General features: G+C 36.8%; 1 protein-coding gene across 1 annotated transcript; it reads right to left on the bottom strand.

The window, feature by feature from the left end:
- Nucleotides 1-3,276: 3,276 nt before the first annotated feature.
- LOC307133504 (zinc-alpha-2-glycoprotein-like) lies at nucleotides 3,277-12,541 on the bottom strand (the record flags this gene model as incomplete). Its single annotated transcript, XM_079828587.1, has 7 exons — nucleotides 3,277-5,959; nucleotides 6,082-6,181; nucleotides 8,218-8,340; nucleotides 8,470-8,748; nucleotides 8,846-9,100; nucleotides 12,184-12,432; nucleotides 12,484-12,541. The coding sequence occupies 7 exons, from the start codon at nucleotides 12,539-12,541 to the stop codon at nucleotides 5,824-5,826; spliced, it is 1,200 nt and encodes a 399-aa protein (XP_079684713.1). The 3' UTR covers nucleotides 3,277-5,823.
- Nucleotides 12,542-15,599: the final 3,058 nt, after the last annotated feature.

The following is a 15,599-nucleotide window of genomic DNA, read 5'->3' on the forward strand; positions in this document are numbered from 1 at the left end:
TTCCCAGGGGAAGCCCAGCCTATAAGTTCACATCTGATGCAATATCAAATTTAGCACTTAAATGAACTGTGTTAAAAGTAATAATTAAAAACGATAGCCTACCATTTGAACTATTTTGGATTTGTTCCAAGTATTGAGGGTGTACTGTATTGCGAGATCACTATTGTGTATCAAACTCAATTTTGAGATGAATTAATTATTACATGCCTGAAATCTGCTGTTTTGGAAGAGGACGTTGCTCAACTGCATTTGTGAGAAAATCTGCGCAAACTGCATTTGTGAGAAAATCTGTGCGAACTGCATTTGTGAGAAAATCTGTGCGAATTGCATTTGTGAGAAAATCTGTGCGAACTGCATTTGTGAGAAAATCTGTGCGAACTGCATTTGTGAGAAAATCTGTGCGAACTGCATTTGTGAGAAAATCTGTGCAAACTGCATTTGTGAGAAAATTAAGCTGAGAGATTGTAATTGACAGGTATTTGTATGGCCTAGATTTGGTATTTGTTCAAAGGGTACATGCAATTTGTAGGATCGTTTGTATTTATTTGTGAAATATGATGTCATTTACTCACTCATTTATTATTAGCAAAACACAGTACATATATTTGTTACTCCTCTGCGTTTTCGCTCAAACTGACCTTTGTATTTGCAAATCGCTTTCTGTTTGTTTGCGAGTCGAGTTTTCCTTTGCAAAGCAGATTGTGTTTGGTTGCAAAATGTTGGATTCGTTTGTTTAATTATGGCACAAAATTCACTCCATAAACATGACGTTCAACCGGAAACCGTAGCAAAACGTTGCGCACCGGTTTGAGCGTTGAACGTGCCCCAGGTCTCCAGGCCAAATACAGGAAATGCATCATGCAAGTAGACAAGTGCAAAGACCGCAAGTGTAGGCCTGAGGGTAGCGCCGCTCACTGCCGGTTCTGAGGATGTGGTTCTGAAACCGTGGTGCTGCAAGAATTCATATCCTGTGAATAAATAAAAGTCGAAACGGCTTGCCATAGACGGTTTGCCTCGTACATTCAGTTTAATAGCATTAACAGCAAGCCAAAGAGGGCAAGGTTTCAACAATGCATTTGCATATTAAATGTTCTAGCTCTGTCTTAATGCGCATGCGCGGTCAACACAAAATGAACAAATTACTCTCCGAGACAAACCACAAATTTATGAAATTTCACAAGCAAAATCGCATCTGTATTTTGGTTACTTACCGCACAGAACAGGTGGCAATGCAATGTAAAGAACGAAAGCCAAACGAAAGCATTTCGTTTTTTTAAAGGAAAGAGAAGGCGATCTCATGTTGCCATTAGAGCACGCGGTGAGCTTCAACGTGGTTCCCAGTGTTGCCAACTCTCGCGAGACAAATAAGCAACCGCAGCTTCAAAAACAAGCCCAAAACAAGCCCAATATTATTATATTATTTAATTAATTATTTTTTTTATCAATAAATGAGCAACATATGAAACTGAAACCTCTCAGAGTGTGAAAAGCAAAAACAGATGTGATTTTACAAAAATCATCAAATTGCAATAAAGGACACAATATCCTCTGATCAGATGTGAACAGAAGAGGTTTGGAGATGGAAAAAGAGAAAAAGTGACATGGAGGCCAATTATGGTAACCCATAGTCGGAGTTAGTGCACACATATTAGGGGCAGTAATGTGAACACACACACTGCAAACCGTGAAAAAGACAAGCCCTGCGTCTCATTGTGCACACTATCTGCCCTAAATAGTAGGCTACTGAAAATTACTAATGTCACACTATTTAGGATGGATAGTACATTGGGACACAAGCACTAAGGGAGCGCTGCAATATAGCCACATATTTAAAATAAAATAAATTCGAACCATACCTACTGTTATTATTAGTAGACTTGTTTTTTTATAATAGCCTGTAATTTTAAATACATTACAAAAATATTTGTTTAATTAAATTATAGGTGCCTCTCCTCCCTGTTTCCTCTCCATCTCTGTACACTGCTGGTGGTATTGTTTGTAAAAATGTATACGTCTATTTAAGTCTACTAACTATCATTACGTGCATTTATAACGTCACATACCTGCACGTTGAATGTAATTTTTCTTCAATGAAGGGGAGAAGGAAGCGGGATATTTGAGGACGGATTATTACAGCACTTGTATCGTTGCACTGAATGCCTATTAGCTGTGAGAAGACAGTGTCAGTCAATGTATTGGACAAAACAGCGACCATAAATGTAAAGAAACGAAGTTGCTTATTATATTTTCCTAACAAGCAACCACATTTTTTAAATAAGCCCAAAAAACCGCAACCCGCGACTCGTGATTTCTTAACGCGACTTGCCAAAAAAAGAAGCCCAAAGTCGCGTGTTATACGCGGACTTGGCAACTATGGTGGTTCCTCTTCTTCTTTTGGTTTAATGATGGGTTGCGAACAACCAACTTCCTAGCTGTATGTCTCCACCTCTGTGAAGAGAGTGGACTGTATTTCTTAAGTATTCGCAATATTTTATCTTTTAATCCACTTAGCCTCATACATTATTGCATTTATTTGTTTTCCTGCGTTTGGACCACCGTTTAATAATAGCCTACTATATCATTATATAAAATAAAAAGTCAGTTTAGTTGTATTATATTTATGCATGTATGAGAGGGTGTGTGTTTGTATGCATAGCCTATATATATTAATGTGTGTGTGTGTGTGTGTGTGTATGTGTGTGTGTGTGTGTGTGTGTGTGTGTGTGTGTGTGTGTGTGTGTGTGTGTGTGAACTAGTAACTATATAACAAGAAAGTTTTTTTTCTTGTTTGTTTATCATGTTGATAATATGCAAATAACTGATTTATTGGTAAGATTTACAAAAAGATTTGTAATGTGCTCGCTTCTGTTATCTTGTAGACACCACAGCCTAGCCGACAGGTTTAGCTTTGATAGTGGAGTACAGGGTCCAATACTGACACCTGCAAATGCAAATAAAAATCTACATTGATAATTAAAATATTAGTTTTGACGAGAGAGAGAGAGTGACGGCTGATGTGCTTCATTCTTTATAAATAAGCTCCTTTACAATTATTTAATGTGCAAAAATTTGTTAACAGCGAAGAATGCTATTTAACCATGTAATGCCTAACTTGTATTAGGGCCTACATCTAATATCAACCCTCGAGCACATGGTTAGCATGAATGTAGTGCTAACTCTGAATTCATTTATTGAACAACTTATTTTATAAGACTGTTTCCTCAAATAATACAGCAAACCTCACCAGTAAAAACACACTGACAGATTTAAAGGTTTCAGATTTAAAGAGGTTTATTGGTATTAAAAATAACTTTGCAAACAAGTTGCAGCTTCGTGGCATATAAAGACCATAGTACAAAACAAAGATGAAAAATAAACACTAAACAGACAGCGTAAGACAATATAAAAGACAAAAACATTTAACACTTTAACAATTATCAATGAGAGCACCTGTCATGAAAAACCCAACAGCAAAGATAAATGCAAATGAAATGAATGCATTCAATATGTAATGAAAATGTACAGTCCAGTGAATCTGAAGTCCTGAAGCTATTGTATGAAAAAGCAGCATGTAACAAAATGTAATATGACTGTAAAGATGAAATATAGTTCAGTCTTTGCTACCTAAATATTGTAAGGATTTCTCAAGAATATTAATAACCGATTTTCATTCAAATCATTAACGTTAATACCTCAAAACACACGTCCATATATATTTGCAACAGTACAAGTATCCATGAACGTATACAGTGCTTTCGGTACAGTACACACAATGACACAAATGATTACATATCTTGGTTAGCTTATTCATTGACATGTTCAACGTTCCTAATCTTAAATATATTATAGTTTGGTGATTCATGTGACCTATGAGTTTTCCTCAGAAAAGATGAAAATGGTGCATGTTAAAATGCCCCTATTATGGGATATTACTTTTAATGCTGTGTGTAATAGAGCTGAAATGAAGCTCTGCAAAGTTTCAAAGATCAAAGTGCACAATAAATAAAGTTATTGTCTCCTAAAAGACAAGTTGTCAGCAATTCCTGTTACAAAAATACGTAACAATTATGTAACAAAATTCATGGTCTTCATTGGCTGCCAGAGAACAACGTCTACTTTGATAGACACAAACACTGTAGATGAGACTGGAAGAGTTTGGTTTGTGTTGTTGGCACATCAAAAAGACGCTGTTTTCAGCAAATCCATTTAGCTTCACTTCCAAAGCATGAGGAGTCGCGCTAAATTGATACGGAAAAAACTAACGACATCATTACTGTTCGTATGACTACCTATGTTTCCATCCACCTATTTTTATGCGCATTTTAGGATATCGTGTCAAAAAATGCTGAATGGAAACGCCAAGATGCGAATAAATTCTAAAAATGCGCATAAAATACGTATGCGCTCGTTTGAGTCGGATACATTCTCTATGTGATACGAAAACATGCGCATAAACTACGATGTAAATGCATTTACCGAATAAATTCCTTGATACGCATTAAAAAAAAGTGACTTTCGCGATGTAACAGCATAACTGTACTAACCAGCAGAAAAATCTTGTCCACAAAGCATCTGAAATGCTGTTTTGGTCATTCAGAAGTCTGTTGTCAAAGATGCTCGGTATATTTCCCTCCTAGAACTGTCTTACATGTGTTCCCAAACAGCAGCATCTGCCTCTGAAAGCATGACAACACGTTTATTGAGACGCACGAGTTTCTCTGAAACGCAAATTATTTAATATATACGAAAATGATTATACATGATGGCTTCTCCTATGTTTCTTAGTTATTTTTCAGCGGTAGTTTATCAGGAAGTGACGATTATGTTCTCTTCGACTCACTGGATGGAAACGGTGCTTTATTCGCAAATGTTTTATGCGATATTGCAATTTTGCGCAAAAGTTACATTCGCAACTTTGAATGGAAGTATAGCTACTGTGAATCAAGTGCTGAGGAAGATTAGCAGCTGAGATTCAGATATGGTAATGGGCGCATGGTTTCCTACATGCATTGTAAGACCAATCATAACAAACTGGGCCATCTGACCAATCAGAGCAGAGTAGACCAATCACAACATACTGGGCCATCTGACCAATCAGAGCAGAGTAGACCAATCACAACATACTGGGCCATCTGACCAATCAGAGCAGAGTAGACCAATCACAGCCATGGCTGTCACTAGGCCCTTTTTAGGGGGCCTTCAGTTCAAAATTCTGTCCAGCCTCCCTAAAAAATGTGTGATTAACCTTTCAAACATATGAAACTGGCGGGAGGCTTCGTCCTGTTTTTTAATCTGCGTTAATCAGCGTGTTCTTCAATCCGCAGCGGCATCAAACAGAGCGCACGTCAGAAGCATGTGTGCGTTGATCTGAGCCTCATTGGTCTGTCACCGCTCGTCAGTGTCAAAATATTTGAGAAAACCAATCAGAGTATGCTAATTTTTCTTAATAAACAAATAATAAACAGCCAATATCCTAATATGCATACTAATAAGCTACTAGTTAATAGTGAGAATTGGACCCTAAACTAAAGTTGAAAATGAAAATCCTACAATCGCCCCTGATCACAGCATATGAAGGAAACGATACTACTCTATAGGTACTCAAGATTAACATGAGATTGGCAGAAATGGTGTGTTATGACCCCTCAGTTATACACACTCTTTCTTAAAATGTAAATGCATGCAAACAGACACATCATATATGGTCCTGGTCAGAGGCTTTTGTATTTAGTTTAATGCACTTGTGCAATAAGCAGCTGGTGTAACCGGCTCCATATAAAAAAATGTATTAATTAATCTATATTGATCGCTAAAGTTTACAAATTATTTACCCTGATCAGAGTGGTGAAATGAAATAGTAATTTTGAAACCCTGAGACGAGTTTTCCTGAAAGAACCTCATGAATGTAGGAAGGACCTCTTTTGGCTTCACAGTACTGCATGTGCAGAAATTATTTAGCCTGTAAAAAAAACAAAACACATGAATACCTTCTTGGATTTAAAGTATCTAATTTTGATGAACACCACTAAAAAGAGACCCACTTTTTTGAGCTGAGTTTGCTGAAACGAGGCCCAAACTTACCCGAGTAGCCACTGAAACCAGCTTCGTTCAACGGGCTTCGGTTCTGGTGACCCTGAGATGACGTTCTCTCGTCTGCTAGAGCCATTATAGTTCATCTGGCCTAGAGATTATAAAATACAATACATTAGAAAGCTTTAGCATTAAAGGAACACTCCCCTAGAGTTAAACAGTTGAGTTTTACCGTTTTCGAATCCATTCAGCCGATCTCCGGGTCTGGCAGTAGCACTTTTAGCATAGATCATTGAATCTGATTAGAGCGTTAGCATCTCGCTCAAAAATGACCAAAGACTTTCGATATTTTTCCTATTTAAAACTTGACTTTTCTGTAGTTACATCGTGTACTAAGACCGACGGGAAATGAAAAGTTGTGATTTTCTAGACTGATGTGGCTAGGAACTATACTCTCATTTCTGCGTAATAATCAAGGAACTTTGTGCTGTACCATGAGTGCAGCTGCACAATGATATTACACAGCACCTGATAATAGGCTAACTTTCGTCAACATAACCAACGTGACAACATGAATATTTTTGGCGCGCCAAAAAAAACTAAATAGCGACTTATATAGTGATAACCGATTTCAAAACACTGGTGCATGAAGCTTCGGAGCGTATCGAATCAGCGAGTCGATTCAGTGGTCACGTGATTTCAGCAGTTTGGCGGTTTGACACGCGATCCGAATCATGATTCGACTCGTTGATTTGATGCACTCCGAAGCTTTTTGAAATCGGTTATCACTATATAAGTCGTTATTTAGTTTTTTTGGCGCACTAAAAATATTCTCGTCGCTTTATAATATTAATATTGAACAGTGTTGTGGGTAACGCATTACAAGTAACTTGAGTTACGTAATAATATTACTTTTTCCAAGTAACTAGTAAAGTAACGCATTACTTTTCAAATTTACAACAAAATATCTGAGTTACTTTTTCACATTAATTTGACTGACAGCTCTCCTGCCCCCATGTTGAGGAAAATAAGTGCAGAGGCATTGTGTGTAAACATGATGGTTATTGTAGTTCTAGACTACATGTGAGCATTTATTCATCTCACTTGCACAATAAAGATTCTGTACTCCTCAAAATGAATAAAATCAGTCAAATGCAAAATCAGAATACTATGCAAACCTCCAATAATTAAATGTTAAATAAAACAAAAAATGTTATGCATAATCTACCTTCCGAATCAGCGGTTTGAATCGCCAAATTTCAGCAGTTTGGCGGTTTGACACGCGATCCGAATCATCATTCGGCTCACTGATTCATAACGCTTCGAAGCTTCATGATGCCTTGTTTTGTAATCGTCATCACTATGTAAGTCGTTATTTAGGGTTTTTTTGCGCACAAAAACTATTGTCGCCGATTCATAAAGTTACCTCAGCCTAGGGCTTATTATTTCAATTTTGGTATGAAGAGGTCTACAAAAATATAACTTTTTTGTTATAAAAAAACAAAAACAAGCCCAGTCCAGGTGAGAAAAAGTAACGTAACACATTACTTTTCTTAAAAAGTAACTAAGTAACTCAATTAGTTACTTTTTAAGCGAGTAACGCAATATTGTAATACATTACCAACACTGATATTGAACCACTGTACTCACATGGACTGATTTAAATATGTTTTTAGTACATTAATGGATCTTGAGAGTTTAAATTGCTTTGCTCCCTATGGAGGCCTCACTGAGCCTTCAGATTTCAACACAAATATCTTCATTTGTGTTCTGAAGATGAATGGAGGTCTTTCGGTTGTGGAACGGCATGAGGGTGAGGAATAAATGACATTATTTTCATTTTTGGGTGAACTAACCCTTTAAGCTGAGCTCAAGCTGATTTCATAATTATTGTTTTATGTTTCACAATTCATAAGCTTTTATGGCACTGAATTTAAGAGCAGTTTCTCCGCATTGCAAATGTAGCATTAAACATGTATCAAAGGAATACTTGTTGGGACATTCGGATATCTTGAAGAATGTTTTTTTCTTTAGTCCACACAATGAATGTCAATGGAGTCCAATGTTATTATTTTGCACCCCATTGACTGCAATTGCATAGACAAAAATATAATTCAGTCCTGGAGAAGAAAGAAAGTCATGCAGGTGAGCTATTACTTTAAATAGTTTTAAACATTTTGAACTTACTATTTAACTGTGCCGTTCCTGTGCAGATACACCATAAACACACCCTCAAAACTACCAGTGCAAACACAGCCGCAGCTGCTGCCAAATCATGCCTTCTAGATTCTTCATTAGTGTGTTTTTCATCTGCGTAACAACAAAAATCATTAACATTTTTACAAATTCATGACAACATGCAATGACAAAACATCTGACTGAGCTGCAATCACAAATACATGTGAGCAGGCCAAAAATGATAAATTCTATCATATTTACCCCATGATGTTATAAGTGTCTGTGTCTGACTGCTATGTAGAACGTGACACTCATAACCCTTTTTCTCATCTCTGTGAATCTCCACACTGATCCTCATCTGAAAGGTCTCGTCGTCATTCGGTCTGACTCCAGTAGAGCTGAAGGGTTTGAGTTCAATGCCGTTCAATGTGATCTTCATCTCTATGTGTTTGGGGTAGAAGCCAGTGGCCAGACAGGTCAGATTCAGCTCGCTTCGGTCATGAGGAGCTTCAGATGCAAACATGTAAACATCTGGTGCGTCTGCAATAAGAACCATAGAGTAAAGAATATTGCCACAACTCAAGACACTGGATTCTGAACACAATAAAGACATGAAAAACTGAAGAACAACACATACTCTGTACTGAATCATTACATGTAGAGATGCAGTTCACGCAGGTCTTGAGGTTTGACTGGAGATACAGATTACGAAATCTGTCAGTATCCCACTTCATTTTTGTTTCTTTTGCCTTTGGATTTCTCTCCATCCACTGCATTGTGTCAGAATTAAAGGCAATAAAATCCTCTCCATCATATCTGTACTCATCAAACACATTCACATTCATCGCAGCATCCACCTCACAGCCGATTCTCCTCTGTAGCGTATGGAGGCCTAAAAATATAATATAACAATTTTGACAAACAAAACAACCAATATTTTTAGGGGGGGGGGGGGGGGGGGATTCTGAGTGAAGTCGTCACTAAGGCACTAACAGACTTTTTTTTTTTTTTTTGGGAGGAGATTGGAGCTTTAGTTTTAATTTCTACATTCCATAACTGTTTATTTCACCCCAACATAATGAATTGTTCTGCATCTGTGAGAGTGTTGGCAGGTTTTTGATAATCGCGCCTCTACTTCCTGCTGTCTACCGCGCAGACTCCGGTCCCGAGATCGCTACTGCGCAGACTCGGTCCCAAATCTGCGCAAGATGTCAGCGCCGTGTGCGGGCCTCCGAAAGCTTCGACTCTCGTCAGCGGAAGCCAATAAAGTTGCGTCGTCCATATTTTTTTACGGCCTATGGTGTGCACACATCAACCCGGAGTGCGTTTCCCGTACAACGACGTAACTCACTGCTGAACCACCATAGTACGATGCATCGTTGAAAAAAATCAACTAGCTACTGATGACTGTTTCCCGAAACCGTATTGTCGCAAATCTGTCGTTCAACCACGTTGGTTAATAATGTCACGCAGGTCGGGGAGTAATAACTGCTTTTAATGAATCGGTTTAAGTTTGAATTAATGCTCAAATTTTTTGCTATAAACTATGAACATGACATCTGAGGACTAATTCTTATTTTTCTCAGTTATTTTGCTTTATTTCCAGATTCAATCATTGGCTCGTCCTTACGAACTAGAGCACGTATGCACATGCACACTCTTTAAAACCAGTGCTTTAAATCTCTTGACAAACTAAAAGACGTAAATGACATTTGTATGTATTCTAAATAAAAGATAAAGATTGTACTGAATGTCAGCTTGCTTATTTTGCTCAAGATAAGGATTTATTAAGTCCACATATTATGCAAACAAGAAACTCTGCTTCTAACCACAGATTGAGAGTTGTCGTTCCAACCACGCAAGTTTGCATTGCTGTTTGCGAATGTTCGTTGGAACGATGGTTTCAAACCGACTCGGACTGGTTGAACTATGTTGATAACGACAGAACTTGCGACCATAGTTGGCTAACAATGCTTTTGGTAAACGCACCCCCCAGAGAGAAAGCAAGAGCACGCCCATCAACGAGCTTCGTTCGGTTATGGGAGCCGCCGGCTGTGCTGGCATTTTGTGTTTCTGGTTGTGAGGGAAAGATCACCTTGTTCAGCTTCCCAAATAACCCAGCATTAAGGAAACAGTGGATGCAGTTTGTTTCTCCGGAGCAGCAACGGAGTTCTGCAAGTGTGTTTGTTTGTTCCCTTTCATGAGTGGAAACCGCTGGCGGTGAGTCAAACTGCATCAAATGTGTGTGTTTTGTTGGCAAAAAAGTGCATATAATGTGAACAACATGAACATATAGTGAATCGAAAGTTATCCAGGGATAATGCCATGATGTATTGCGTGTGTGTCTGTGCGTCGAGACTCTTTAGCTCCGCCCACTGCACACCTTCACAAGCTTGGCTGTTTTCAGAGAGAATTGGCACATGTATCTGTCTTTTATAAATCTGATAAAACTAAAGACTCTTCTGAGATATGAAGGATCAATACTACTCTATATTTTCTCAAGATTAACATGAGATTGGCAGTGTTATGTACCCTTAAATAAATAACTCATAGAATAAGAATTGATTCTATAAAAAGAATGTGTGTATTTACACTAGCCCCGTCCAGCAATGTCTGGTTGGGCCACACAAGGCTAAAAAAAGACGTGTTTCAATGTTTTCAGTGATGTAGTCAGTAGAGCGTAAGATTCATGAAACCTAGTTTTGACGCGATCGACCCGGGTTCCAGAGGTGGACAAATTACTCAACTCCATTACTTGAGTGAAAGTAAAAGTACTACTGGTCAAATATTACTCTGTTACAAGTGAAAGTTGTTAAAAACTATTTTTACTTAAGTAAAAGTACAGAAGTACTTGCTTTTAAAAGTACTTAAGTATCAAAAGTAAATTTCCTTTTTTATGTCAATGCATTGTTTTATTATTGTTGCATTGTTGTATAAATGCACGCTATGCCATGGTGGGTTAAGCCAGTCAGTGATGCTCCATACGACACCTTGAACTAATTTAAATACTTAAAAGTTACAAAGCTTTTTACAAAGCTGCTGTCACTTTAAGGCAGAATGCACAAATCCTACACACTGATACACATCCGATATTCTGTTTACCTTCACTTAAGACATAATAAACTTTGTTTACGTGAATACTTTCAAAAATGAAAATTTTGACATTTTGTGTGTATTGGTCTGTTTAAGTGTGAAAAAAAGACAAAAGAAAGCTGTATTCAGTACTCGTGCATCTCAGAGGCACAAAAAACAGTCTGAACTGAGCTCTTTCATCATGCTTTTTTAGATTCATCCAAATGTCAATGCTTCTCTTTCTCCCAGACATTTACATTTTGCAAAAAAAAAAAAAAACTTTTAAAGAAGAAAAAAATTCATCCACTGACTTGCAAAGCTGCTAGAGAAACGACTTTTGACTTCGAGGACCTTTATAGAAATGTAGTGGAGTAAAAAGTACAATATTTGTCTTTCAAAAGTAGTGAAGTTAAAGTAAAAGTTTCCCTAAAAAATGATACTTCAGTAAAGTACAGATACTCAAAAAGTGTACTTAAGTACAGTACTCAAGTAAATGTACTTCGTTACTGTCCACCTCTGCCGGGTTCGAATCCACCTTTTGCCAAGTTTGCTCTTCTCCCTTTTCCCATCACATCACAAATGAAGAAAATTTTCTAAAATTGGAAATAAGGTGCCAAAGTACTGTTTAGTAAATATAATAAAAGTATTTATTAGGTAGGATTATGGGTATAGGGAGGGCCACTCTGTATTAATGCATCCTGTTGCACATTGTATGTATCTGTCCAAAAAAAAAAAAGTATAAATAGCATGTAATTACTATTTACACATATTGCAAAGAACTACTACTTTTACATGCCTGGTAAAAAAGAATATATTGCTATTTTCACTCAATTTTTAGTGTAAACAGCATATATCGCTAAGAAAATATGCTATTTTCAAATATTCTAAACCCAACAGACTCACCTTTACATTCAGAGCTTGTGCAGTTTGCCAGAGAATAAAGCAGATGTATAAACCAGTCTTTAGATTCATCTGGTTCTTCAGTGTCTCTACAGATCTCTGCATTCAGACCGTCTCTTTTCCATGTTCGTTCTTCATTACTGTAGTGAGAGATCCGTCTGTCATCATACAGACCCACTGCACTGAACTCTGGACCGGAGGATCCAGCAGGTTTGGTGAGAGCGGTGTAAACATACTGGAGAAGGTGTTTCTCTGAAGAAAGAAAGTGCAAGACAAGAATAGTGTGGAAACAGACTGACACACCAAATGTGAACAGAAAATGTACATCTGGTCCAGAGGTTTGCAATCTTTTAGACGCCATGGACCCCCTCATCCTAAAATGGACAATGCAACTGTATATTTTCATGTATATATATTACATATATTTTCAGACACAATTATTATTATAATGTGTAAAATGTTGTTTGGGAAATATTTAGTTGCTACTATCATTGCATTTTTCCCTTCTCACTACTGTACTGTAAGATTTATTCTTTATTTAAATCAAATAACACAAATAAAATTTTATGTATTTGAATCAATTTTATTCATTTAAATCAACTTCTATTTTTTATTATTTTCATTTATATTTTAATCAGATGTATTTATTAGTTATTTATATCAAATTGTATGGTTTTATTTTAATCAAATTAGTTAATTATTAAAATCTTTTTTTTATTTAATCTAATAGGCATATTTATTTGGTTAGTTAAATCTGAGTTTTACTTTTTTATGTTTTTCTCATTGCTTTTACACTTCCCCCAGTTTGAAAACCCCTAGTCAACCTGTCAAATGTAAAATAAAATAAAATAAATAAATAACCTTCTGTCTAATGTTATTAATAATAAAAATAGAACAAATGCAAGTACACGTGAGGGTTCTGAATAAGGTTCTTGTGTCCAGAAGCGGTTCTAGCCTCTGTCCATTTATACTTCCAGCTTTCTTAATACAAAACTGCACAAACCGGGGACAATGCAAATGCATTTCTGTGAAACTTTAGATTCACAATTTTTAATCAATGAATAGTGGGCGATCACTTCCACAAGCTGAAATGACTCACGGGGAAACATGTCTTGCAAATGTCACCGAGTTTTTGGAATTCCCATGTCACCCATATAATGCATATTAGTCCCGGGACAGACAATGAACCGACACTTTACAGCATGCCAGATTGCATCACTGACAAGCAAGAACTAAAATGTACAAAACTAAACTAATATGCAAAAGAAATTATTCTCTCACATCTGCCGTCAAAATGACGCTCCCTGTCACACCACATGCGTTCACTTTTAACCAGCGTAAACTTAGTTTAACACTAACTTTATTCAAATCCAAGCGCCAGCACCCCTGTAGCCATATAATAAAAATAAATATATTCAAAATAAATATTTGCTTTGCTTACCGCACTGAACATTGGTTATGCTCAAAGAAATGTAACAGAGGAAAACAAGTCGTATTAATCCCATTATGTATCCCCAGGAAAAGTAACATCATGTTCTACAGTGTCATAAAGCACATGTGAACGGAGCCGCTGCCTCGCAAACAGAATCATCAATGAACTCCATTCATGTGAGCCATGTGACGCAGAGCCAGAACATTCTTCGTTTGGAATTGTGACTCTTAATAATGCATCAGCCACTAACTGGACTGGAGTGTGACGCGCGGAATGGACTGCGGATATACAGATGTTCAACAGCTGCTCCTCACACACGTGATCACGCACCTGCTCAGGTAAGCTGCACACTGAATGCTGATTGGGCAAGAGAAACTCTTCCCTTCACCTGCGCAAATGGCTTCAAACTGTGGATTTTCCTGACATAAATATACTAAAACGATCTTTTATGTAGGCTGTTTCTATGCTTTTTGTTTGTTTGTGTGTGTTTTAACAGATCATCCGTAAAAGTGTGAGAGAGCATATTGAGCATTAAAGATTTTTCTCACTTCATCTGATGTTCTAAACCCAGCCTGATCTGCCAGCGATTTGATTTCGCCCGGCAACTCAGTCTGGAAACCTGTACATTCATTTCTACTGCTTCTGTTACACTTTTGCGGGAACCAATCACAGACTGGCAAATCCACCTGGGCGCTATTGGAACACAGGAATGGGGAAGACTCAGATTAAGTTACAAGCTGATCTTCTACACTAAAAATGTGATTTTCCTCCATTAGATTGATGTCGTAAATGCTGAAATTAAGTTTTATATTAAGTGGTTTTGAACAAGATGATAAAATATGATGTTGGGATAACATTGTGGCTTTTGATTGGGTTGAGGATGGACTATTTAACTAGCTAGTTACCCAATAATATAATTGAGTAATGTGATACAAAAAAAGAGGAAACTAATCATGTAAAATCACACTGAGGAGTGAATTTACAATAACAAAAAAAATGGAATGTACATTAAAATATTGTCAGTATTTACAATCAGACGTGTGCATCGCTCAGCAGGAATCAACAACAATATGCCTAATCTAGGTTTGGTTTTATTGCATAAAAAAAGCTAATGTTGTCAAGGAAAATAAAAAATAAAAGCTATATTTTACAACAGTGAAAGACAACTGCTAGGCTGATCTGATCCAACAAGAATCATTTGTGACGTAGAATGAACGAAGACACTGAGAGATTTATTAAAACAATAAACGTTAAAGCAGAATGCTGAACAGAAGAAACAGGGTTTTAACCCGCATTTCAGATGTAATTTATGGCTCAGGGTAATATCAGTCCTGTGTTTATGCTTACAGCTACCTACAATATTGTAATGTTTTGGAATACACAATGTCTGTTTATAAAATATTTACAATTAAATGTTGGTAAACTGTCATTTTTATCGTGTCTAAGGGGATACTGAGGTGCTCAATGTAAGTATAGCACAACTGAATTAACATGGCTGCAAACCATTTTAAATACTGATGCTATATAGTTGTACCCTAATATTTGGGGGAAAATAGCTTGGATTACCCCAATATAAACCAAGGTAATAACTACTAGGCCTAATCTAGGTTAGATAGTTTAATATGGTGGTGACAAATCAAGACCCTAAGTGATCCCATTGGCTCAAATTACTTTTAATAAGTACTCTCTTCCTACAAAATCACGATAAATGCTGTTTTAACTACGTTATAATGATCATTAATGTCGGGATTAGTTCGTTTATGTAGCATACACACCCCGATAGCTCAGTTTTTACACCCATTTTCACTTACCCTACATGTGTGCACAATTATCTTCAATGTAATCGTGTTAAATTAAGCGTCAAATATTTTAGTTAGCGTATAAATAAAACTATTTCATGTCTTTTTTACTTAATGGGTATTATTATTTATTAACTAAAATTTTTTCGAGCACTAATTGGTTCTATTATGCACTAATAGTAAGCTAC

Source organism: Gobio gobio, assembly GCF_949357685.1.
Source record: "Gobio gobio genome assembly, chromosome: 11".
Lineage (NCBI taxonomy): Eukaryota > Metazoa > Chordata > Actinopteri > Cypriniformes > Gobionidae > Gobio > Gobio gobio.